We start from the raw sequence: 26,931 nt of genomic DNA on the forward strand, positions 1-26,931 counted from the left end.
GGTTCATTGTAGTATATACTCTTGTGCATGTTTAAAATTTTCTGTAATAAAAGGTAAAACCAAAAAAATTGCTATGGACTGATCAAAACAATGATTTCAACTGTAGGCTGAAATCTAAAGTCACGAGGCTTGACATCCAAATTGCAGGTATTGATTGCAATCAAGCTGAATGTGACAGAGGTGACTCCACATAGCACACTCCTGAGTACACTGGTACCTCAGTACTCGTTGTTAATTCATTCCAGAACTGGTGATGAGCGCCAACCAAAGAGTACCAAATAAAGCATTTTCTCCTGCAGGGAGGTGGCGTGACTCATACAGGTTCTAGCAAGTGCCACAAGTCCTGAGCAAGTGCCAAGCGCTGAAACATTTTTTTTTCTCATCAAAACGCGACAAGTACAGGGTTTGACAAGTTCTGAAACTAACGAGTACTGAGGTATGACTTGTAACAGCAGTGTTAGAGCTGCGTAGAAACGCTGAGTGGTTCTCCCTGTGGACACCAGGAGGGCGTATCAGTATCAAGAGTTCATCAGAAAACTTTTTAAAAGTTATTTTAAAAAAATTGGAAACCCAAAGGTGAATATTTAGTTACCTGGTTTTAGAGTTCATAAATGCAAGAGAAGAAGTCAAAAAGGTCAACACTGGGAGTTTGAAACCATGAATATGCTAACAGTCTATAAGTTTAAAAACATCACTAAAAAAAAAATACAAGAAGCAAGCCACAAATTGGACTTGCTATATAAAAACATAAGAAAAGATGACAATCTCAATTTTTAAAAAAGACAAAGACTAAAACATAATTCTTAAGAGAGAAATGCCTATGGCCACCATCCTGTGAAACCATGTATAACCTCATAAATGATCAAATAAATGAACATAAATTAATGAGATAACACTGATTACCCATCAGCTGGAAAAAAAATTATAAAAATCAGAATGATGAGAAAAGAACAAAGGGACATTTTCATAACTTGCAAAAAGAGGTTACCCCGCACTATTTCTGAAAGGTTATTTGATAATATCTTCAATGCTTTAAGGAAATAATCAGCAATAGACAGAGAGAAGTTCATCAAGAATATTCGTGGTAGTTTTAGAAGAGCAAGAAATTCAGAAAAGACCTAAATGTCCAAAAAAGGGGGTTGGTAATTAGGATAAATTATGATCTATCCATAATATAGGATGTACTGTAGCCCTGAAAATTCTTACAACAAAGATGATTTCAGGACATAGGCTCATAATTAATGGGAAGGAGGAAAAGCTACAAAGGGTAAATAGGGGAAGGGTTTAGTCAAGGAACTAGTATAAATAACCCATGGACATATACAATGAGGTGGGGACTGACTGTGGGCAGGAGGGGTGGGCTGGGTGGATAGGGGTAAAAGGGGAAAAAATGGGACAACTGTAATAGAATAAACAATAAAAAAAAGGAAAAAAAGGAATCTTCTCCAGGTGGCTTCCATGATGATGATAAAAGCTATTTTTCACAACAGTCTAGACCAGAATTATGTTTCATTCAAGTGCTTTGGAGATGAGAGGTAAAACACCAAATCAGAACAACCCCAATACTTATCTTTTTCTGTTGTTGGTTGAAGTTATCAATTATAATACCAATAAAGAGATTCAGAGTGAAGAATGAGCCAAAGATGATAAAGACTACAAAGTACAGGTACATATTTTTGTTCATCTCAAACTCTGGTTGGTCTTCCTTCTAAGAATTTTTTAAATGAGAGAAGAAAACAATTACTGGACAGAAGTATAAGCCATATTACCTGCCTTATCTAGAAGACCGAGTCTTTCTCAGCAGCAGCATTAACCCCTTGGAAGCCAGAGGAGGGGCACGGTCACCTTAGGCAGAGGTGACTGACTTCCAACTCTCTTTGAACAATTATATCCTTCATACAGAGCCCACATTATATTTAGTCTACACGTGTATTCTGCCACTCTTAAATTCCTGGTGCCTAGCAGACGTTGCAACATGTAGCATATCCCATGAATGAATGAATGAATGAATGATATGAATTGCCATGGTGGGCTTCATAGCAAGGAATGGAGTAGATTGCTGGGCCAGAAGACCATGTGTAGAATATGGCAGCGAGTCAGTGTCTGAGTCCAGGAGGAGCCGAGGGGGAGAAACACCCATGGTTTAACCTCTTGTAACTTCAATACGTATTTAAGACCAGCAGTATGCACCATGACTACACAGACAAGGGCCGTCATGCTAGAAGCTAGTACATACCAGCTCAAATGTCCCAGGATCAGCATCAGGACAGGTACTCCTCCACACACTTCCACCCACATATGTAAGCCTCAAGCCTTTTCTATCACAAATCGGCGTAGATTTCCTCCCCATCCCCAGCTCCACCTCAAGGCAGATGGATGCTCAGGGTAAAACTGAGTGAAGGTCATATACTCAGATTTTTAAAATGAGCACATTAATATTTTAAAATATTTCCCTGGTTACAAAGTGCCTCTGCTACTCCTATAAACTACTCACAGCACCTCTCCTGCTACTACCCGCTCACATATATCAAACACCTACTTTGTGCAGGACATCAACCCTGAAGACTCTCAAACAGAACAACACATACATGTGTGATGATAGGAAAAAATAAACAATGCTGAGTCCACTCCTGATTCAACCATTAACCTCACAGTATGACTTTGGGTAACACTCTTCCTTTCTATTACTCAATCTTCTGATTGGGAAATGGAAATAAACTAGATTGCTGAGTATTCTAACTTTGGGACTCCATAATCCCTTTTTAATTAACTAGAACTCAATGGTTGACAATTGCCAGAAACCCCTTTAGTTTTTGAGGAGCCTGAAGACAATTTTAAGGTTTTCCCATGGTCAAGGGCAAATACCCTTTGAAAAATGACTTCTGCCTATCCACCCATTTGGATAAAAAGTGAGAGACAAAACTCAAGATATACTGTGATTCTGTTGTTGCTTCTGGCTTCGTATCCTCTGTGAGTGGTTTCTCCTTGGCCGCTCTGGAGAAAGGCGACTGGACTTGGGAGCAAGCTAGGATGTAGTCATAATATCATTGATTTGACCCTAGCACTTCAGAGCAGGCTGGGACACAAGCTCACCTCTCGGGCATCAACAGCTGCATACATAATATCCATCCAGCCCTTAAATGTTGCCTGCAACAAAAAGTAGGTAAACATGAACACAATTATAGACTTGCCATCAGCAGGCAGGTGCATGCAAAAGAAAGCCGGGCCAGTGAGCCAAATGTATGTAAGATGATGTCCCACCCCTCCAGGACAGAACGTCCAAATGAAAGAACAGTAGAAGGGCATTCAAGGATGAGTGTCTTGAGTTTTTTTCTTCTTAATTTGCACAAAATAAAAAGTTTAAAAACAAAAGAAATTTCTGCCTTAAAAATTGCCAGCGGAGCTGTGAACCAACAGCTGGAAAGAGCCTGTTCATGCTGTCTGCACTCTCTGTACCAGGCCTGGCAACTGTGGTCTGACTGGGGCTCCCAACAGGGAACCGTTACTAATGGTGTGGTTTGGCCTGTGAGGCTCCTCCCCTCTCTGATGGGAGCTCTGAAGAACTAGGCACCATACATGGCAGGGTGAGACGGGCAGACACTTACAGGGGCATCGCTTGAAGGCTGAGGCTCAGTGGTCAGTAACGTTAGAGATGCTTAGTGAAGGGCGATTCCAGAGGGCATTCTCTCCCACATGAGGAACTGGGCTTTGATTCTATTATCACAAGGGAGCCACTGTACTTTCATTAGTTAAGAAATAATTTATGATTCTCCTAAGAGTGAGGAACATGCTGACAGCACTTACCACTTGCAGCAGGGCAAGGTAAGCCATTCCCACATTGTCGAAGTTGACTTTCAGGTTGATCCAGGTGAAATTTCTACTTATGCATTGAGTTCGGTTTGCAACATCGGTGTAATTTATAAATGAGGACACGTTATCTGCTGTATTAATGCATTTTCCAAATTTTCCAGAAAGCAAGTTTACTCCCAGGATACAAAATATAAGCCAGAAGATGAGGCAGACAAGCAAAACATTCAGAATGGCAGGTATGGCCCCTATGAGAGCATTAACTACCACCTTAAGGAAACAAAACAGAAGGAAAACGTAACAGATGTGTGAGACTCATCAAGCTCTTGATCGCCCCAGGATAGGCCTGATGTGTGGGGCTGAATCTCTTAGAGCTCCGTCTTTCCTCTCCGCCCCGACCCTATGACAAGCCCTGCTCTCAGCTCCACAGATAACAGGTCCCTTCTGTTCCCACTGAGGATCACTTGAGAAGGGTCTGCTGATGATGATGTTGGATTGAAGGGGAGCCGTAGCCCAGGTCGGCTGTCACAGAAGCTCTTTTAGGACAGAGACTTCATCTTAGACTTCTCTCCTTTTCTCAAATTCTAAGCAGTGGGCTGGCTGGGAAGGAGTCCAGGAAAAGCTTGACAGTTGAAGGGAAGCCCACCCAGCCCAGGGAGGAAAGCCCTGCCTACCCGGGCTAGCTGAAAAATGTCGTCCCCGTCCACCTGAAGACTGTACCTTCATTCCTTCAAACTGGGACAGAGCACGCAGGGGCCTCAGCGCTCGCAGAATCCGGAAGGATTTCAGGATCTTTAAGTCAATGAGACTGGTCACGGACACCTGGTGGAAAGAGAAGTCACAGGTAGTGCACCTGCCTGGGTGCCCAGACAAACAGATGTGGGGCTGAGAGCCCTTATTCTGAGAGGCAAGGTGGGTCATCCAGACCCAGACTGCTGGAAGAGGCTCCTTCTCTCCTTGTCTGGTCAAGATACAGTCCATGCAGGTGAGAATGATGCATTTACATTATTTGCTTAATGAAAGACAGAAAAGCTGAGAAATTGCTGTGAATTATAGGAAACCAAAGAGACTTGTCAATGATATGTCATGTAGGGTCCTGAACTGGATACTGGATTGGGGTCGGGGGGGTGTTGAGGGTGGTGGTGATGGGTGAATAGAGAGAATGAACTATGAAGGACTTTGTTGTAAGAACTGACAAAATTTGAAAATGGATGTGGATTTTAGTGTTGGATCATGTTAAATGTCCTAACTTCCATAATTGCTCTGTGCCTATGTAAGACAATATCCTTGTTCTTAGAAATAAACACTAAAATGTTGAGGGCTAAAATGGCATGGTGCCTGCAACGTAATCTCAAGCAGTTTAGAAAAAAAAAAATAAAAGAGAAAATGACAAAGCAGATGGGGTGAAATGTTAACCATTGGTGAATCTGGGGAAAAGATTATAAGGGATCCTTTACACTATTTCTTGCAACTTTTCTGTAAGTTTGAAATAATATCAAAATAAAGTTACAAAGAAACAAGACATTGTTTGGTAATATTTCCCCTTGCTCCAATAGCTCCTTTTTGGGGCATTAAATCCCATTTTCTCTCCCAGCCGTTCAGGATGAAGGACAGGAACGCTCTGTGAATACCCTAAATTAAAACTTAATAAATACGCTGAGTTTAAGTTGAAGACACCTCTTGACAGATCTTCAGCCACTCTTGTGTTATGCAGAGACTTCAGAGGCTCGACTAGGAGGAGGAGTTGCTCAGGGGTCAGGGCGTGAGTTATGACACTCCTGGAGAGCTGATGTCAAAGTTCACTATTATCTAAAAACATACCCCGCTAATGCTGCCAATCTCACTGTAGCAGTAAAATATTGGCAAAATGAGAGAAACCGAGTGAATATGACAGAGTAACCAGATTTTTACATCTGTAATCAATTTTTTAAAAGATCACCGTTGATTTTATGTTTTTCCTTTTTTAAGGGACTTGTTGTTTGTTCTTTTGTTTGTAATAGCACTACCTGTTCCGCGAGTGACTTAAGCAGCCTTTTCACAGATACTTCTACCTTGTTCCTAGGCAGAAAGGATGGCAAAACTCAGTGGCTCTTTGGCTTTGTCAAAGGACTGTTATTATCGTCAGGAAAGAAGTGTTCCTAGAGGGACATTACATAACTTTTCACCTGGAACCTCTGTCCTTCCTAATTGGGAGGCATCGATGAGACGCACACATAACACCATGTTCTTTCCCATCCTCCAGCATTCTTCGGGGTGGGAAGTCTTCTGCTAGTCTTAGCTGATTTTTTTCCTAACTAACTTGCATTGATCACTCTGCACTATGTTTTTGAAGTTAATCATGTTGATATATATTCTTATAAGTTTGCTCCTTTTAACTTTTGTGGAAGATTTTATGAATCTGCTCCTCCTTGGTGAATGTCTAGGTTATGTCCATGTCTTTGTTATTATGAACAACAGCAAACTGGACAGATGATGTGCATTTTCTCTGGGTACATACACAAGAGTTCTCCTTAGATGTATAACTAGAAGTAGTATTTCTGAACTGCAAACTGGGCTCATCTGTAATTTTACTTAATTAAAAATAAGTAAAACATTTCCCCCAAAATGACTGCAATCAATTAAATTGTTAGCAGTGATTAGAGATTTGTTTTTCTATAACCTTCTCAGTATTAGATATCATCCAACTTCAAAATTTCTGTCAATCTGACAAATAAAAATACGCACTTATGTGCTAACTGGTGATATAACTAGTGTGTATTTTTTCATACATTTATTAGCAACTCAAGTTCCAAAAGTTCCAATTCTATAAATTGCCTGTCTGCATCCTTCTCCAATTCTTACATTGTTTGTCTTTTGCTGCTGTTGCTGCTGAACAGTAGGGAGTTTCTATAAACTGTGGGTAATAATTATCTGTTATGTATATGGTAAGTACTGTCTCCAGGCTCTGGCTTGTCTTTAACTATAATTATGGTATTGTTAAATAGAAAAACAAACATTTTTCATTTTGATATATATATATATCAAATGTGTTCACATTTTTCTACTCCAAAAAGTATAAAGATCACTTTATATTATCCTGATTTACAAGCACCCTAAAAGGATTATTCATTCACCTTCTCTCGTTTAATTTGCACAATAGAGTTCTGAAGTAAGCAGCATTATATGTCACCTACCAAAGGACAGACAAAGAAACCTGAAGCTCAGAGGATCAGCAACTTGTTTCAGATGGAATCGGGAATCGCACCTTGGTCCGCAGGATGCTAAGGCTGATAGCCACGGTGGACCACACTTACTGAGTGCTTTCTCTGGGATTTATAAAGATCTATAATTATAATATTATTTCTTTTCTTATTCTACTCATTTTTATTTCATTCATTTGTTATCAAGTTTATACTTGCCTCATTAAATAAGTCTGCAAGTCTCCCCTCTTTTTCTGTGTTTTGTAACAATTTGAATAAGGTTACGGTTAACTGCTTATCTTGTTTAGACTGCGCTAACAGAATGCCTTACACTGGGTGGCTTGTAAGTAACAGATATTATTTCTCACAGTCTGGAGGCCGGGAAATCCATGGCCAGGACACTGGCAGAGTCAGTGTCTGCTTGAGGGCCAGCTGCCTGGCTCATGGGCAGTTGTCTTCTTGCTGTGTCTTCACCTGGTAGAAGGGCAAGGAAGTTCTGTAGAGTCTCTTTTATAAGCTCACTAACCCCGTTCATCTCCAAATACCAACACACTGGTGATTAGATTTCCCAGTATGAATGGCGGTGGCGGGGGGGTACAAACATTCGGTCTACAACGCTGCTCATTGGAAGCTTGTAAGGCCTCTGAGGTCTGTAAAACCATCTGGGCCTGGTGCCTTTTTTTTTTTTTTTTTTTTTTTTTTTTTTTGACAGTGTGGTATTGGATTCGGCCGGCAGCCGTCCGTCTCGAGAGACGATGGTGTAGCTTCTTAAGAGTCTATCTGCACCGCCGAGAATGGCTGTGCAGTCCGACTCGGGAGTGACACGGTATCTGTCTCCTCCCGTGTTGAATCGACATCTTGCGATGACGCTGGAGTGTCCTCTCCAGTGAAGCTGAAGCTACAGAGCCTGGGCAGGGTGATATGGAGGGTCTGCTGTTGCCCATGCAGCAGACCCCCCCTCTCTTCGCAGCTGAAGGATCCAAGGGAAAGACAGAGTCAATACAGCTTGGCTTCAGGTGCGCCGCAGGAGTTGCCGGTGTTGACTACAACGTCAAACCGCCTTAGGGACTCCGGCTCCGGATTTTCTGTCCGGGTATTGGATTACTGTTTTGATATTTTAAATAGTTATTTAGATTTGTTTTCCATTTTGCATCGGGTCAGATTTGGGTGAAAGTCCATACTCATTTTTATCCACATGAGAACTTACGTCAAAACCTTAAGTACTTTGCTTCAGGTTATACAGAAAGAGAGCAGGCACCTGTCTTCTAAGTTTAGGCAGTAAACCCAGATCCCTGCAACGGAGATACAAATAATCTGCCTTTTGTCTTATGGATTCTTCACTACAATCTAATGAGATAGTGGGTGCAGAGGGATTTGTACCCTGGACACTGACAGAGAGCTACATGACCGACATGTGCACGTTGCTCTTGGAGGTCCTATGACACCGATGGTTGAACTATGTGACCTACTTGTGTCCACCAACAAAATTATGGTTCTCCAGTGCGCTGACTGCATGGCTTATGCTTATGCGTTTGTCACATAAACTTCTTTAATAATTTTTAAAATCCTCACCCAAGGATATGTTTATTGATTTTAGAGAGAGAGGAAGGGGGAGAAAGAAGGAGAGAGAGAAATAGCCATGTGAGAGAGAAACTTTGATTGGTTGCCTCTTGTACCCCATCCAGGGATTGAACCCGCATCCTAGGCACGAGCCCTGACTGGGAATCAAATCCATGACCTTTTGCTTTATGGGTCGATGCCCAACCAACTGAGTCACACCATCAAGGCCAGGGATCTACTTCTTTAAACAGCATGGACAAAAGTCTAACTAATTAGATCATGGTCAAAGTGATACAGATATTCAAATCATCAAGGGCTTTGGAACGAGACTCCCTAGGTGTGAGTCTCACCTTCACTGCTTCTAGCTAGGCAATGTTGAACAATTTTCTTAGCCTCTCTATAAATCAGTTTCTTTCTACATATATGGGAAAAATAATAGTACCCCTACCACATGGAGTGTCTGTGATAAATAAAGGAGATATTGCATATGAAGCGTACGGCAGAGTACCTGGCACAGAGAAAGCACTCAGAAAATGTGATCTACTCTTACTATTATTGGCTTTAGCATCATGTAGTCCAAGGTGTGGATGCTTGTTTCACCTGAAACAAGTTGCTGATCATGTGAGCTTGAGGTTTCCTTGTCTGTAATGTGATAAGTGATGTATTATTATTCTGCTTAACTCAGAACATTGTTGCGCAGATTAAATGAAGGAACATATGTGAATAATCCTCTTATGTTGCTTGGTATTCGAGGTAGAGGCCAGCCTCGTCTGTGGGATGCTGACCTGCTTTGAGAAGTCCTGAAAAGAAATGGAAAGTTGAAAGGAAAGGGAAAAACCAAGGCCACTCAAAGGTAGTCTGGATCCACATCAGACATAAGCAGTGATGACGGAGAGAAGTGGATGAGTGCCATCCTGGGAAGGGTGGGGCGGCATGCATAGGAAGTGCAGTGTATGAGGAGCGGGACCCAGGAAAGGCGGGACTGCCGATAGATGAGTGACAATGATTTACCATCAGTACTGTGAAGAAAACTGTTTTGGAGAGGCACACAGACAAAGCAGCGCCCATCAGGTCCCCTCCCGCAGCCCCCCACCCCCGCCCCTGCCTGCACAGGCACCGGTGGGAAACTTACAACCACGATGATGAAATCCAGCCAGCACCAGGCACTGGTGAAGTACTTCCCAAATCCAAAGGCCACCCATTTCAGGCCCATCTCCAGGATAAAAATGTATGTGAAAATATTGTCGGTACAGTTAAGTAATGCTTCGATTTTGGGCTGTTTATGAAGGTGAATGTCTTCAAATATCTGAAATGATAAGACACAGCCGTAGGCCAGGTTGGATAACTGCAACGATCTCCTGGGTGGCTTTACTTTTTATTTTCTTTCCTTATTTGAGTGAACGAGTACCTCTTTTGGTGATGAAGTTTTGCTCAAAGGGTATTAAGGCTGAATTTTTCCAGGGGACTCACTTCCTTAAGTAAAACTGGAAGGAGAAAAACCCTGTTTCTAGACTTCTGTTGCCCCTGCTTCCCCGGACTCTCATCGCTGGCCCCTGGAACATAAGAACGCCTTCCTAACGATTCACCACGCGATTTCCTGGTGCTCCTAATCCTTTCAGCTCTTGCTGACAATATCCTGCCAACTTTTCTAGAACCACCCAGGGGTATACACACCACCTTTGACCCTCCTAGTTACCTTAGTGACTCTATTCAGTGGCTCTCTGTTGCTCATAACATCAAACCTAAACACCTTAGCTCACATTCCTAGATGCGGCCCACCCTGAGGCCCATCATCTCCTACCACAGCCTTCTCTCTTTGCCAGTGTTCCCTACACATGTAATCATTTTGCACATGCACCATGACATGCAGAAGTTCAAGAAGCTGTGAGTGAGAGCTCCCAGTGTAAATTACTTTGAGTAGTAAACATTCATTAAGTGTGATTATGAAAATGAGACAGCCTAGCCTTCCGAGAGGCCTTTTCTCACACGACATACAAACATCACCTTCACCTGAAGTGTAGCATGACTCTTCAGGGTCTATACAGCTAGGGTCTACACTGGCCTTCTGGCCTTTACAGAGGTACTGAGCGTGAAGGAAAGGAGAGAAGGAGCCCTGACACTAAGCCTGTCAAGACACCGAAGGCAAAAAGGAAATCAGCCCTGCTGCTGGGCACTGAGGCGATCGCACAGCTCCACGGCCCTGGGGCAGAAGACTGCATAGGAGTCTGTCCCACTTCCAGGTCCCAGGTGAGCTTCACTAGAGAAGGCCCTCCTCTCTGCTTCTGCCTCTGCCCCGCTGGCTCCTTGTAAGCCCTTACATCTCAGATGAGCTGATCTTTTCTACAGGAAAGTCTCCTCCCACCGAGACCGGGTTAGCCGCCACCTTACCTTACATGGACCCGTGTCGCCCACTGCTTCTCTGAGTGCGTCACTATGGCCCTGGTCTATAGCTGCCCGGACTCCATCTGTCTTTCCTACTAGACTCCAACTTCCTGGAAGTAAGGGACTTGTCCATGTGTTTGTCTCTTGAAGAGAGACCTGAATGGCATTGGAAGCTCATTTTCTGTCTCGTTTTGGAAACTTAGCAACAAGCTGGCTCAGTAGGTCTGAGTTAGCTCAATGCAAAAGCAAGCTGGTATCCACAACTGTTCTTTGGAGGCTCTCCCATTATAACGAGGCCATTTACTAACCCAGGAAGCTCCCATGATTACATAGTTTCTCAGACCAGAGCCTCTCAAACTTTAATGAGCCCCACATCATCTGGGTTCTGATTTAGCAGTGGGGGGCTCAAGACTGCATTTTTAACATGCTTTCATGTGATATCTAAGGCTGATAATACCATAGACAATTGCAGTCAGTGAGACATTTGTTTACTCTATTTCTCTACAGATATGCATAGTGACACAGAGCCTGGGTCCCTCTCCCAGAACCCTCTGCCCTGTGTGTTCAGTCTTCCACTGCCCAGCCTATATTTGCCTCCGGGGAAGGCAGATGACAAATAGCAGGATTGTGTCCCCTCGGCTACTTCTCTCAGTTTTCTCAGATGGAGCCACGGGGCATGTGTCTGTGTCCTTCGGACAACACCGCTGCTTTCCTACTGACTAACACAGGGCTTGGTAGACACCAAGTACCATTTGTGGAAGTAAATGGAAACTCCTGCCACTTGAATATAGACAGCCAGTGAAACTGTAATCACCAGAAGATGACAGGGAACCGAAGGCCAAGGGTTAGCAATAAAAATTAATCATGGAAGTTCTCTTGGATAGTTTTAAAGAGATTTGCCTTTTTGTGTGAGGAATAATGGACATTGTGGTAAGTATATAAATGAGGATGTCAGTTGGTCATAGGCCCTGAAGGCCCAGTATGTGCTCATCTCCTTTCACCTAGAGATCACACGGGTGTGAAGCACTAACCAGAAAGTCAGGGGTAAAGAACGAGATATTTCCTCATCCGCGTCTATTTGCTAGCAACTTACTGCAAAAGGTTCTGACTGTAAATCAAAAAGGAGGAGCCCAGGGCTCCATTCACTTGACATAACAAACAGTAAGGAAATTTAGTTCCACATTATGGCCATTTTAAGGGGAGACACAAGATAAAAGGGGAGAGAGAGAGAGAGAGAGAGAGAGAGAGAGAGAGAGAGAGAAATGTAGGTAATAAGAGGAAAAGGGCAGGTGAAGACGGGCAGGAAGGACCGAAAGGTGAGGAGAGAGGGCAGGAAGGAGTTTCTGACTATATGGCTGTGGAAGCTGGTGGGGTCAGTTATTTCCAAGCCTGACTGGGGTACACCACACCCTGATTTGGAAGGATCTGTCACACACATAAAGCAGCATCTCTTTGTCTCTCCTCTCAAGGGATGAAGTGATAGAAAACACCAAGACAATTTATTGTATCCTAATTGGGTCCCTGTAGCTGTCTCCTAACATTTTACTTTTTAGAAAGCAGCAGTATGGTCTTCAGGAAAAGAGAGTGTAGGAGCACTGCTGTCTAGAGGAGCAAACAGGCAGGATACAGTGAAAACATCTAGAAATCCCCCAAGACTGATAGACCGATCTTGGGCCAAAGGCCAGACTTCAGGAGCCATTTTAGAGTGCGGGTTTGAGTCACGCTTCCCTATAGGTAAAGCGCTTTTGGCTTGGGCTTTCCCACTGGATGCCTGACTTCAGAAGTAAAGATCCAGAGACCCAGCAGTAGGGATCCCACTTCTGTCTATTCTCCCCATGTTCACAGCCCCATGAGGAGCGAAGTCAGAATGCAGCTCCCCCCGCTGCCTTGCTTCCCAATGTCCCCACAAGACATGATAATTTACCAATGCTCCACTGCTCAGCAGAATCACAAAAATAATAAAGCTCTCAAACCAGCTGTGTTTCACTATTTGGTAGCAGGTTTTCCTCAGGTTCCACCAAATGATCCAGGGGGACTTTCTCTTGTTCACAGCACAGCAGGGGAAGCAGCAACCCAGGCCTGCAAGGAATGAGCAATAGCACTGTCACGGGGTCTGCAGTGAATTACATTAACAGGCCAACTCTTTACCCACCCTTGTATACATGCCCCTTGCCACATGGTTTTGTGATTCCTCCCACTAAAGAGGTGGAGTCTTTTCCCAGCTTGATTTGGCCAATAGAACAGAGTGAGCCAGTTCAGAGCCCAGACACTAAGAGGCCTTGCATGTTTCCACCTGCTCTCCTGCACCATCTCCCCAGGAACGGTGTACCACTGGTACCAGGAGGGGGACAGACGTGTTACACAGAGCCAGGCTGCACAGTTAAACCCAGGCTAGATCAGCTGGCTCTCAGTCAGTACCACTCACACAAATAAAGCCAGCCAAGATCAGCCCAATGAGTTGAATCATATTTATTATTGTATGCTACTGAGATTTTGTTGCTTGTTATGCAGCAATGTGTTTGGCAATAGTAAGCAGTATCCTAAGGACTGCAGGGAATGAAGTAAGGATGGACACAGGCTTTGTCAACCACCCATGGAAGAATTTGATCAATTGTCAAGATACTTACAAATAGCTGAGCTTTTCATCCCAACACAGACAAGCCTTCAGCATGAATCACGTCACCCTTTTCACCAACTCTCCTTCTAAATTCTGTGGACGCTTACTTCATGGTGATTACAACATTCTACTCCTTTTCTCATCATCTTCCTAAATCACTGTAAGGCCTCCTCAGACTGCCCCTTACCTCCCTCCATCTTTCAGAGCATCAATAAATTAATTTTCCCAAAAGTCTGTTCCCCACTTCTTCTAGGTCCCTCCACCACCACTTTTGCCTCCATCTCCACAGCTGATATCCTGTGTATACGTCAAGTCTAAATGTAAGTGAAGAGAACAGTAATCTTTCATCCCTAACCTGACCTCTGAACCCATGGGCGGCTTCAGTGCTGTCAAACAACCTGGAATGAGTTTAAGAGTCATTCTTAGTGTTCTTTCTAAACCCAGTCTAGTCTCAACGTTATGGAGAATTTTTAAATTTTTGGATTCAGTTATTCATTCATTAAGTTACTTACTTATGTGCTTAGCAACATTTGTCGAGCCCATAATCTGGGCCAGGTTCTATTCTCACTCTAGAGATACAATATTGATTAAGTTACTGCTTTTGTTTTTAAGAACCTCGTGGAAGAAACAGACACAAATAAATTCCCCTCAGTGAATACAGGAAATAATGAAGGAACATAAGAAGGAACCATATCCCTGAAGAAATCAGGAAATGCTTCATTTATTGATTGCTTACTATGTGCCAGACACTCTTCTAAGTGATTTACATCCATTCATTTCATTGCCAAGTCAACCCTTTGCAGCAGGTACTATTATTATACCCATTTTATAAATAAGGCATAGAGAGGCTAATGAAATAAAAGTCACAAGCTAGTAAATGGAGAGGCTAGAATTTGAGCTCAGGCAGTCTGGCTCCAGAGTCAAAGATCTTAACTATAACGCTTTCCTGCTTCCAGAGAAGAATCTTGAGGGATGAGTTGAAGGCCTGGCAGGGGTTCTGGTCAGCCCTAAACTTATAGTCAAGTTCTCTTGGTCTATGACTCAAGTATTAATATATCCTGTCAACTGACGCACTGAGGACATATTGGCTCAATGGGCTTTCTAGGAAAGTTTTCTGGAATTTCTACCCTGGTTGTTGGTCTCTAGCATACCCAAACCAAGAAAACCCTGAAATCCCCTTTGTCTCACCTGATAATGACCCCAAAATCTATGAGTGACTTCTCCTCACTTTTGTCTCCAGTTGAAGCAGAGAGAAGGCATGTATCAAAACCACAGAGCTTCAGAGAACAACAGAAGCCCATCGAACATTCTTTGAAGTGGATGCAGACATACTGCCACTTACCTTTGGGAAAACATCTCCCTGGTTCCTTTTGGGGAACCCTTTCGGGTATCCGCCTGAAGGGATCCTGCAGGTCAATAGTGCTGCATTCTGAGAGCACACTGATAGAGTCAGACTTCTGCACATCAGAACAAAGGAAAGGGAGAATCATTCACCAACAACCTCTCTCACCATGTTAGAACCTAATACCTCACACAAAGCATGACTTTTCAGGTATGAAACTAGGCAAAGGCTTCCAGTATGACGGGCATCAAGAAAGTGTCCCTTCTAAATGCTCTGCCCAGCAATTCTCTAACTGCTCTCCCCTGATGAAGCAAAGGGAAGGAATATAAAGACATAGTATCTCAACCTTTTCCTCCCTTCAAATCATACCCCTTAATAGCTGCCTAACCCCCAAAAGGGAAACCAGGTGATGAGGAGGAGGCTACTTTACTGAGAGTATAATATTCAATATTCAACTACTTCAATTCCTGGAATAATAGGCCTATACCAATGTTTCTCAATGATTTTTCCCTCCTGGAGATATTTTGGCAATGTCTAAAGACATTTTTGAATTTCCCAGCTGGGGGATGCTACTGGAATCTAGTTAGTAGAAGCCAAGGATTCTGCTAAACATCGTTAAATATACAGAATAGCCCACCACAACAAAGAATTATCCTGCTCCAAATGTCAGGGTAGAGAGGTTGAGAAACCTTGGTGTAGACCTTTGCTTAAGATGTAACTCCAGATGTTTACTCTGCACTAATCTCGATATTTTCCGTAGTGGCTGTCTTGGAAAAGGTATATGGATAATCATGTCACATGTTCCCTTGGGAAACACCCTGGGAAAATTACCTTTTGGGGATTCTGTGCTGACAGATAAGCATCATCTTCAGGTAACACCTCGATTTCCACACTTGGAACTCTTGGGCTGGTGGACTTGGCCTCCTGATGGAGCTCATAGGCCTGACACAGAGAAGCCCAGAGTAGAATTAATATTCCTCCTAGAAATCTCATTTGAGATAAAACAAGTTTGAATTCTCTTTGGTTTTCTGCTTTTCATAAAATTTTGACATTAATACTATTTTTCTTCCTAGTTGTTAAAACTGCTCCTGGAAAAACTCAACAAAAAACAAATTTGGAGAAACTACTATAGAAAACAGGTAACAAAATGTACTCAGAAGTCATAGAATCAAAATAATACGGTTCTGGTACAAAATTCACCAAAAAAAATCAGAGTTAAAATGTATTGTGTTCTTTCAATTCAGTAGCTAAATAATAATTGTTTAATGAATGGTACTGGTATAATTAGCTACCCCTGAACAATTAACAAGATACCAGAATATAGAAAAAATAAAATTCATAATTTGATGTAAAAATAGAGTAAAAATGTTAAAAGAAAAAAACCGAAAAATAATTTTTTATCCTTTGGTGTACAAAGGGTTGGCTTAACAAAATAGAAAAATAAAAGGCCTTAAAGAAAATATGTAAATGTATCACTACAGAAAAATAAATTTAAATATAAACAAATAAAAATAAAAATTTGTTCAGTGACTTGCAGGAATATCCAAAAAGGATGCATGAAGTCACACTTTAGGTGAGGTCTTTATCCAAAAATCTATGTGAAGGGTCCTGTGACTCTGACACTATAAGGTCATGATTTAAGAACAGTTTTCCCTTTCAACACATGTAATAACAGACACACACAAAAACAGGCAAATATATCTATGGACCAGACTCAGAACAGAAATATAGAGTGGTACCAATTAAAAGCATACTGAAGGGAATGGTGGCTATAAGTGCCCTGTGAACCACAGCTATGTCCACAGCTTTAAACTTTGGGCTGGGTTGAAGTTCTTGCACTTGAGAAAGACAATACAAGCTGTGGCCAGTGCTTGGAATTATATTATACCAAGCTGTATGCCTAGGGAGGCAGGAGGAAAAACAGCCTCAGCAAGAAAACCTGAGCCAAGGTACCCACTGGTTCAGTGAGTGGATCTGCAATATTCTTATTATAGTATCACTATTTGACAATAACCTCAAGTTGGTGATATAAGACTAGATTCTGAAATAGATGACTTAGAAGGGTCCCTCGAAGGCATCACAGAATTTACACTGCAAAGAGAGTAACAGATCTTCCCGCCAAAGATGAGTTTTCAAACTAACACTCCAGAATTTATGAGGAGACAAGCATAAAATAAGTAGCTGCTCCCCTCCCCCCAAATTAACTACAGGGAGGTGAGTTTACTTGAGAAAAAAAAAATGAAAGTGATATAATAATCTGGAAGTATCTGTAAAATTTATAAGTTTAGAATTTAATTTAACAAATACAGAGAGTTTCACTTCCTGGATGTCAGCGTAAGGAGCCCTGTGGACATGCTCCTCAAGAAAATAAGCATTAAGTAGTGAAAACTATTTTTTAAAAATCATTTAAAGTCTCTGGAAATTGTCCTAAGGGCGTCAGCAAATGAAGAAACATTTATTTAAGAAAAGCTACAAAATTCAATAATAGGAATAGGAGCCCGTGGCACTTGAGCCAGGACCTGTTCTCTCCCTGCCCAGCCCCTTGCCTGCTCAGTCTGATGGAAGCTCCACCCTAGGCAGATGTGACCAAGAAGATGGGGCTCCCTCTACCTCAGTTGCAAATCAAGGGATATGTATCTCACAAGGAGGTGCAGGTCACCAGCTTTTCTCATCCCCTCTAACACTGACTTGAAGAAGTTAAATTCCTGGTGAACGGAGCTAAGACGCTGGGCCTCCTTTTTCAATCCAGCCCCTCGTCCTAGGCTAGGGGCTCTATTCCAGGTCCAACAGCCTGAGAATGCTGAGGCCCTAACCACCCTCCCTCCTGCTACCTCAGAGCAGAGAGGTTCCATGCAGAAAGGGAAGCTGAGCAGATGGGAGGCTACTGCCCCTCTGAGTACCTGCAGTAGCGGCTCAAAGCTTTTGCTCAGGGTGGAAGGCAATCCATAAAAAAAAACAGGAGCTCTGAAGCTCCCCATAAAAGAACTGGCTGACTTTGGCAGAGCAGGGGAAACCAAAGGAGGAAAAATGGGACAATTGTAGTAGAAAAACAATTTTAAAAAATAAAGATTAAGAAAAAGAACTGACTTTATTTTAAATAACAATGCAGGGAAGTTCAAGCCTAAAGATACTCCTAAAAACAATGGCGATTTTGATGGTAAGCAAACAAGAAGTATGTTGGCTTAATGAAGATTAACATACTAAACCATCGGTCAGCATGAGACATATAAAAACATAAGACATAAAAAGCAAAAAGTAAAATATTAGAAGTAAATAAACTAGATTAATAATAATAATAATAAACGTGAATGAGTTAAAATAACAAAAAGGCAGAAACTGCCAGACTGGATAAAAAACAAACATTCAATTATGTATTGTCTACAGAAGGCACATTTTAGACACACATAGTTTAAAAGTAAATGGATAAAAAAATATATTGTGCAAGCAGAAACCATAAGAAAGCGAAAGTGACTACATTGGTATCAGACAATGTAGACTTCAAAACAAAACAAAAAAATTATTAGAGGTGACAAGGGATATTTTCTAGCGATAAAAGCATCAATATATCAGGAAGATATAACATTTATAAAGAGGTATACATCTAACGTAAGAGCCACAAAATATATGAAGCAAAGACTGACAGAATTGAAGGGAAAGATAGATAATTCAACAAAAATAGATGGAGATCTCAATAATCCATGTCCAAAAATGAATATAACAAGAAAATAAAAGACTCGAACATTATAAATCAATTGCACCTAAAAGACATCTTTAGAACACTCAGACCCAAAGAGCAGAATACATATTCTTTTAAAGTGCTCATGAAATACTTTCAGGATAGACAATATGCTAGGCCATAAAACAAATCTCAGTAAATTTAGAAGGATTGAGATTATACAGAATATACTCTCTAATTACAATAAAGTAAAATTAGAAACTAATAACAAAGACATTTTAAGAATTCACAAATATGTGGAAATTAAACAAAAAATTATTAAATAACCAACAAATCCAAGAAGGAATAAAAAATATATTCAAAAAGACTTTAAGATAAATGGAAATAAAAATATGCCCAAATCTGTTGGGTGCAGCTAAAGCAGTGTTTAGAGATAATATTTATAAACACCTACAATTAAAAAAAATTTTAAATCAATAACCTAGACTTCCACCTTAAGGCACTGGAAAAGAAAGTGGAAACTAACCTAAAAGCAAGCAGAAAGAAAAGGATAAGTAGTTGAGTAAAAATTAATAAAGTAATAGATGAAACCCACAAAAACAAAAGTTGATTATTTTAAAAGGTCGACAAAATTGACAAAGTGTTAACAGGATTGACCGAAAGAAATATGTGACAAAATTCAAATTACTAAAATTAGGAATGAAAAATGGGATATTACAGAAATCAAAAGGATTATAAATAACTACATCAACAAATTAGATAACTTCAATGAAACAGACATATTTCTGGAAATATGAAAATCTACCACAACAGACTCCAGAAGAAATAGAAAACATGAATGGGCCAACAGCAAGCAAAGAGACTGAATTTATAATGGAGAAACTACCCACAGAGACTTCCAGGTTCTAGTCTGACAGGTAAGACACCAGGAGGTTTTCACTCCATCCTAACAAGTAAAAAGCTGGACAAACTGGAAAATAAATAGCTCTTTTTAGACCCTTAAGAGAAGTGAGGTCCAGGGCAAATGATGCCCCCCAAATTGAAGAAATAGGCAAATACAGAGAATCACAACTTACCAGAGTAGAAAACCAGGAGCAAAAGACTCCATAGGAAGGAGTGCCAGGGCAGGGAAAGCTGAACTACAACTGACAAATTGCTGAGGCTAAGTGTGGATAAGTCTTCAGGGAGACCCATTTGTTTACAAGTTTTACCTTTTGGAGCTCTACTAGGTTCTCACAGTCAATATTAGAGAAAAATCCCCTCGTGCTTTCAGCAGTGGAAGGATAGAAATCATTTTGAAATATATGAGAGTATTCTGTTCTTCTTGGCAAGACCTGCTCTCACGACAAACTACTTAACCAGAGCCTAACCAGCTGGGGTTTCATCAGGTCCTTCCCGACCTGGGAGAAGGAAACACACCTCATTCCATCCAGCTCTCGATTTCCAGGTGGAAGGAGGAAAATGCCCAACTCCAGCTCACTCTAGCCATTCCATCCTGCCTACGGGGAGGGGGAACTGAGGAGCACCGTGAAGTTCAGAGTGCAGAGGCCCAGGCTCACTAAAAGACAAAGACCTAATCATGATGGAACAAGGGAGAAGAGGGAGAGACACCGATTGCATCCGACAAATTTTGGTGTATTATATTTTTGTTTCCATTTATCTTTAAATATTTTAAATTTCTGTGAGTTTTCCTTTGATTTGATGGTCATTTAAGAGTGTTTTGTTTAATTTTCACATATTTGTGAATTCTTCCCTCTCACCTTCTCTCTCCGATAAAACTCTTCTGTTCACAGTCCACCTCACCAACTCATAACTAAAGGCCTATTAACAGCAGTTGCATCTACCCAGCACATCAAGTCCAACACTGAAGAAAAAATTGCTAGGTGTACTAAAGGGCGAAAAATAGAATTTGAAGAGACAGAGCAGGCATCAGAGCTAGACTCAATATGGCAAAGATGTTTGAATTAATCAGACCAGGAATTTAAAACAACATGATTAAAATGCTAAAGGCTCTAATGGATAAAGTAGACAGCATGTGAGAACACACAGGCAATTTAATCAGAGACATGAAAATTCCAAGAAAGAAAAAAAAAAAAAGAAGTGTTAGAGGTCAAAAACATAACAAAAATGAAGAATGTCATCACAGACTTATTAGACTGGACACAGCTGAGGAAAGAATCCCTGAGCTTGAGGATATCTCCATAGAAACCTCCAAAACTGAAACACAAAGAAAAAATAGAGAGAGGAAAAAAACCAGAAGAGAACACCTGAGATCTACATATGGGGCAGCTATGAAGGTGTAACACGAGTGTAATAGGAATTAACAGCCCTCACCTCCCACCACCGCTCAGCCATGACCCCACCACTGATCCCTGCAGAGCCCAAGTTTGTTCTTACTACTGTCTCTTTTTCTAGGCTATTCGCTTCGCTTTCCACACTCTTTCCTCGCCTTTCATCCAAGCCAAGTTCTTTCGGGCTCACCCAAAGGCACTTGACTCCCAGGTCGCCCCAGCCCACTCTGAACTCGCTCCCCTCTGGACTCCTCCGACACCTCCCGTCTGTGCCACATGAATTGGAACAAGCCCTGGGACATGCACGGAGTATTGAGGGGCAGCTGCCACGTATTACACCCTTATTATCCCTATGGGGTGCAACCAGTGTCCCATGGCAACCAGTGCCCTGTGGCAACTCCAGCTCTGCACAACCACCAAGTCTGTGTGTGAAACTTCATACCTGTTTTCCAGCCTCGGGCTGTGCGACAGGCTGTGCATTATCCTCATCAAGAGATTCATCATCATCTTCTCCCTCTGCAAGCGGTGCCAACTGAGTCCGAGCATGCCCGACGCTCAAGGGCTTTGCTGCAGAAGTTAGTACACTGAACCCCTCCCACGTCTCTGGGACTTTTTTCATCTCTGTGACCAGGGGAATGGCGTCTTTGTTCTCTGCAGAAGAGCCTTTTGTCGCCTCTTTTTGCTTTGGTAAGTTGTGCCTCCTGCGCTGCTTGCGACAAAATTGCTCCAGAGTACATATCACGGAACAGAAAGCCCGGCGGAAACGATCCAGGGCTAACTGGACTTTGGTTCTCCTGGACTCTCCTTCCAAGTTTCCGTCTCTCTCCTCGTTGCTGAAGGAATTGAGCAGTAAGGCGATGAAGAGGTTGAGAACCTGGGGAGGGGTTGGCGTGCAGGCACGAGGAGAATGGAAAACGGAACAAAGGAAAGGATACAGTTGGTTCCCAGAACACATTTTTCCCGAGACCCTGAACAAAATCAAATGAGAGTCCTATGCGCTTCTCTCTCTCAAGAAATTTCATCTATAAAATAAATAAAAGGAGAGGAGATAGAGGAGTAATAGAGATAGCAAGATAAGACAAAAGAAAAACTGATGTTGAAGAGCACAATCAGCCAAATTTAGCTTATCTACCTAAAAGCAACACATACTGTAGACTCCAGCCAGGGTAAAGCCAAACCGTGTGACCGTGTGGCACAGTCAAGTGTGTATATTCCTTGTGAATCAGCCGGAATCACGAGCTTGGACTTCCGCTGCAATCACCCACAGGGATGTGGGCCTGATGCCTAAGGCCACTGTGGGTCCTCTCCTATTTGCAGACTTGAGAGATGCTGTACTTGGTGTGGGCTCATTAGGTCCCGCTGCCCGGACTGCAGGGAGGGACTGGTGCTGAGCCCGAGGAGTTTGAATCAAATCTATAACTCTTCTGTTGAAGCACATATCACTTTCAATTCAGACCATCTCCACAGCTCTCTACTTAGGATTTTTGCTTACATTTACACACCCATAATTCATCATCTTTACCTCCTCCAACTCCTCTGTTTGTGGCTCTCACCGGCTCAAAACTACACAGCCTTTCGGGGAGAAGTCTTGTGGGTATGAATGGATCTAGTCAATCTTCTTCTACCTCACCATGAGAATTCTCAACTGTGGGCCTTTGCTCAAGCTGTCCTGTATCTGCTAAGTCCTCCTTGCCTCTTAATACCATTCTCAAGTACCATGTCTTACACAAATCCTTTTTAATGATCCCTTCCCTACTCTTATTGGTGGTATTCTGCTCTTGTATCACTTACTGCCTATCTACACCTCTCTTTAGGTTCTTAAGATAAAACTACCACATGCAGATACCTAATTCTATTTGCACCATAGCCCCAACTTGGTTCCGAAGATCTTGTGCTCAGGTATCATTGTGTTTCTCCTGTCTCTTCACGCCCTCACTGGCAGACACATAATTAGGCTCGCCATAAATGTCTTATGTTTCCAGCCGCAAGTAACAAACTCAAGGCAGCTTACACAATAAGGAAATGTAATATAACCAGGAGTTTGGAAATAAAACAGGGAGCTAGTTATGACATGAATGAAGATAGGCTTGCTCCACCTTTTCACTCTACCTTCCTCAGTAATGGCTTTGTCTTAGGCTAGTTCTTCTCACGGTTGCATAATATTTGCATTCTACCTGCAGTAACAGTCATAAAATGGCCCAAAGGAGATAAAAGGACCATTTATCCCCTTGTCTCTTCTTCTTCTCTTTGTCCTTCTTCTCCTTCTCCTTCTTCTTCCTCTTCCTCTCCTTCCTCTTCCCCTTCCCCTCCTCCTACTCATTCCCCTTCCTCTTCCTCTTCTTTTCCTTCTCTTTCTTTTTAAGAATAAGAAACCTTCCTCAGTGGACATCCTTTCACATCTTATTGACCAGATTAAGTCACAAACCCCTACCCCAGCCAATCACTGGCAAAGAGAATATGATTATCTTAGATGAATCACCTGAAGTAGAATACTATTGGGGCATCTGTCAACACAAGCACCATGTGACAAGGAGCTTTTGTTTCATGCTTATCATACTGTCCTCAAACCGAAGTCAAGCACAAATTATTAATATTATATAACATCATAATATGATAAAAATTCACTAGTGAAATGTTGCCAAAGAAGTTAGTGCATTTGTTTAGTTCATGTATTAAAAAAAAAAAAGGTCTAAGACACTTACCACGAGTTTTCCTATCACCATGATCAACAGAAAGACAACAATGCACATGTACATATCAGCTTCTTGCATGCATTCCCACATGTTTTCGATCCATTCCCCACAGAGGATGCGGAATACCACCAGAAAGGAGTGGAAGAAATCTCCCATGTGCCAGCGTCGCAAACGTAAGATTTCAGGCTCACAGGGTTTTGCTTTGCTTTTTTTAGCACCAAATTGAGAGCCAAACAGCTGCATGCCAACTACTGAGAAAATAAAGATCACAATGGCCAGGACCACAGTCAGGTTTCCAAGGGCTCCAACGGAGTGGCCTATTATCTTAATCAGTGTGTTTAAAGTTGGCCAAGATTTGGCTAACTTGAAGACCCTCAGCTGTAGAGAAAGACAAGGAACAAAAATGGAAGAAAAGCCAGGTAAGGACAAATTCTACCTGTTCAGTCACAAAACAAATGGCATATTTCCAAACCACAGCATTTATGACTTCCAAAAATCTTTCCAAGGCCAAATCCATACTAAAATTGTCACCAACTCCATTTCTAGATCTAATACTCACCTGCATCTACTTTTTGTTTTAAAAATGAAAATATGTTGTTCTAATTATTTTTAAATGATACAGACTTGGGGTCATAATGACGGAGTTGAGCATACATGTTTATTATATAAAAACACATATCAGAGGTCAAAAACTCAGGCCTGAGGGCCAAATCCATCCCATTGTCTGTTTTTGTATGACCTGACAGGTAAGACGGTGTTTACATTTTTAAATGGTTGGAAAATAATCAAGAGAAGGATATTTTATTACACATGAAAATTGTATGAAGTTCAAATTTCCATGCCTGTAAAGTTTTATTGGCATGCAATCACGCTCATCCATTCTCCAATGTCCGCAGCTACATGTGTGGCAGAATGACAAAGCTGAATGGTTTTGACAGAGAGCACATGACCTGTAAGGCTGAAAATATTTACCACCTGGCTTTTTACAGAAAAGGTTTGCTAACTTCTGCACTGTATAATTCAGATCCCAAGTCTGAACCAAAACTTCACAACACAGAAGAGTGTCATATGAGACTCAGGAGAGAAAAGGCAATCAGCTACTCAAAACATGCTCATCTTTTTCCAAAGAGAAATTTTCTCTATGAAACCTCACAGATTATTTTAGGAGGTAATAACCTTAGAGAAAACACAGCAACTAGTTTCATAGGTTATTTCTTATTTCACTTCCATGTAAGCTGAGGTTTAAGTCCAAAGTTCAATCTTGTTAACTGTCAACTATTTGGGGGTAGAAATATTGCAGGTAAGTAAGTCTTGTGTCCCAAGAGAAAGACCACCCTCTACTCAGAGAGGAGCTGGGAGAAGCTGTGGTTCTGGTCTGGAAGCAGACAATGCCAGGGCTCCTCACCTAAGCGCATGGCTGTAATAAGCCTAAACAATAGTAAAAGATGAATGTAATTTTGCTCTCCTGTGCACCCCCAAAACATTAGCCAAGCAGCCTAATAATGCCTGCCTTCGAGCAGTCTGCTCTCCTAACATATTTCAAGTATAAAATGTACACTTACTTAGGTAACTGAATCAAATGTCTTACTCTATAGGCTTAGAAACCCAATCCATGCCAAATTAACCTTTGAAAAATGACATAAGGCCACCTCTTGTGGTTTCCTTATTTCCTTCCCAGATATGTTTCTCTAGAACTTTCTACCCACACTTGTGGCGGGCTTGGTCACACTCTACTTTGCCTCATGGTCATTTCTGGACCTGTCTCGCATTACCCCTGGACTGCAAACTCCTTGAAGATGGTGCTTTCCTCGTCTCTGAGTTTCCTCCGTGTCAGCTAATGCCAGGTACTTTGCAAAGGTTGCCGAAGGCCTCCAACGGTACGGCATGTGGGAGGCAGCACTGGCAGCCGTGAGGAGAGACTTGTGAGAAAGCACCTGCAGGCAGCACCCGTCCCCTTCCTGGGCTCTGGAATCCAAAGCTCCTTGGGGAGCCCTGAAGGAGGGCTCCCAGCTCAGAGCTCTGTTGAGGGAGGGAGCACTGGCGTGGTCATACACAAAGCCAAGAGCAGAGCCCTGTAAGACACAATTTTGCATCTGGTTGCCTAAAGGATCATCTTGGTGAGGTGGTGGTCGGGGGTCGGGAGGGAGTAGTGGTTCCGTTGAGAGAAGATCCCCTGGAATTCCCAAGGGTATGAAAGACCCCAGTGGGAGGAGGAGTGCATTTTAGGTTCTCTGGTTAAAGTAAGATGAGTTCAAGTTTAACCAAACTAGTCATTAAACTCACTCAAGACCGTTTCCAATCCTGGCTGCTAAGTTATTCGGCAAAATAAGAAAGCAAGGGCCTTACCACTCTTAAGGAACGGAAATATGGCAGCTTGTGCTGGGTCATTATCACATCTGCAAAGCTCAGAAGAGCAACAATGCTGTCGAAAATGTTCCAGCCCCTGCGGAAGTAGTGGTAGGGATCGAGCGCGATGATTTTCAGGCACATTTCTGCCATAAAAATGCCAGTGAAAACCTACAGCGAGACAAAGAAGTGGGAAGAGGGAGCTACGTCTTCTTGCACACACGTCTGGGAATGGTCCCAGGGAATTACAGACGTGACAAAGAAATAAAATGTATTTGTGAAAAGGAAACACTTAACCGCCGTGGCAGGAACCTCACCCCCTTCCATGGCACCCAGTACAAAGTTACCAAGCTCACAGACATCCCAGGGTGGAGAAAAAATACTCGTTTTGTTGAAAATAGGTAAAGCTGGCTTCTTGGGAGATGGAGGAATGATTGGAAGGGTCAGTCAAGTCCTCTGAATTCTTTTAAAATAGCAGTAAAAACACCAAAAGGGGGAACTACACAACAGCTCTAAAAATTAAAGATAAATATCCTCTACAGACTAGAATCCAGGAGAATTTCACCTAACTCAATCCTAACACCTTAATCAGAAAAAATAATTTTTTTAAAGGGTCCGAGAGCCAAGAACTGAAAAACATCACTAGGGACAGACTTAGAGGATAAACCTTAGATTGGTTATGGTTGAAAGGAGGATTAGTGAGTAGGACTATAATCCTAAAATCTCACTCAGAATACAGGGCCCTTCGCTCCAGAAAAAAAAAAAAAAAAAAAAAATCAAAGAATTGAAAGGTGAGGTAAGAATTTCAAAAAATGCTATGTATTTTCCATGGGCAGAAACAATCTTGGTCTTGTTTTTGATAATTAGATAAATATAGACTTAAGGAACTTGCAAAATGTGGGATAAATAGTAGCTAAATTCAAAACCAAATCTATCTTCTATAGCTCTGAAGAAGATAAATCAAAGCATTTCCTCGTAGCAAATAGCACTTTCTCCATCACACACACACACACACACACACACACACACACACACACA

General features: G+C 41.9%; 1 protein-coding gene across 1 annotated transcript in view; it reads right to left on the reverse strand.

Annotated features, from left to right (window-relative positions):
- SCN11A (sodium voltage-gated channel alpha subunit 11) overlaps positions 1-26,931 on the reverse strand; it is a 65,940-nt gene that overhangs the window by 12,421 nt on the left and 26,588 nt on the right. Inside the window, exons 13-23 of the mRNA XM_090283048.1 lie at positions 25,894-26,064; positions 23,557-23,925; positions 21,297-21,728; positions 15,719-15,829; positions 14,888-15,002; positions 12,853-13,007; positions 9,679-9,852; positions 4,528-4,629; positions 3,805-4,077; positions 3,094-3,147; positions 1,567-1,708 (exon numbers count right to left, since the gene is read on the reverse strand). Coding sequence (XP_090139174.1) covers positions 1,567-1,708; positions 3,094-3,147; positions 3,805-4,077; positions 4,528-4,629; positions 9,679-9,852; positions 12,853-13,007; positions 14,888-15,002; positions 15,719-15,829; positions 21,297-21,728; positions 23,557-23,925; positions 25,894-26,064 — 2,098 coding nt within the window. The remainder of the gene's footprint in view (positions 1-1,566; positions 1,709-3,093; positions 3,148-3,804; positions 4,078-4,527; positions 4,630-9,678; positions 9,853-12,852; positions 13,008-14,887; positions 15,003-15,718; positions 15,830-21,296; positions 21,729-23,556; positions 23,926-25,893; positions 26,065-26,931) is intronic.

This window comes from Furipterus horrens, unplaced genomic scaffold, assembly GCF_987537825.1.
Source record: "Furipterus horrens unplaced genomic scaffold, mFurHor1.1.pri manual_scaffold_7, whole genome shotgun sequence".
In the NCBI taxonomy this organism is placed as follows: Eukaryota; Metazoa; Chordata; class Mammalia; order Chiroptera; family Furipteridae; genus Furipterus; species Furipterus horrens.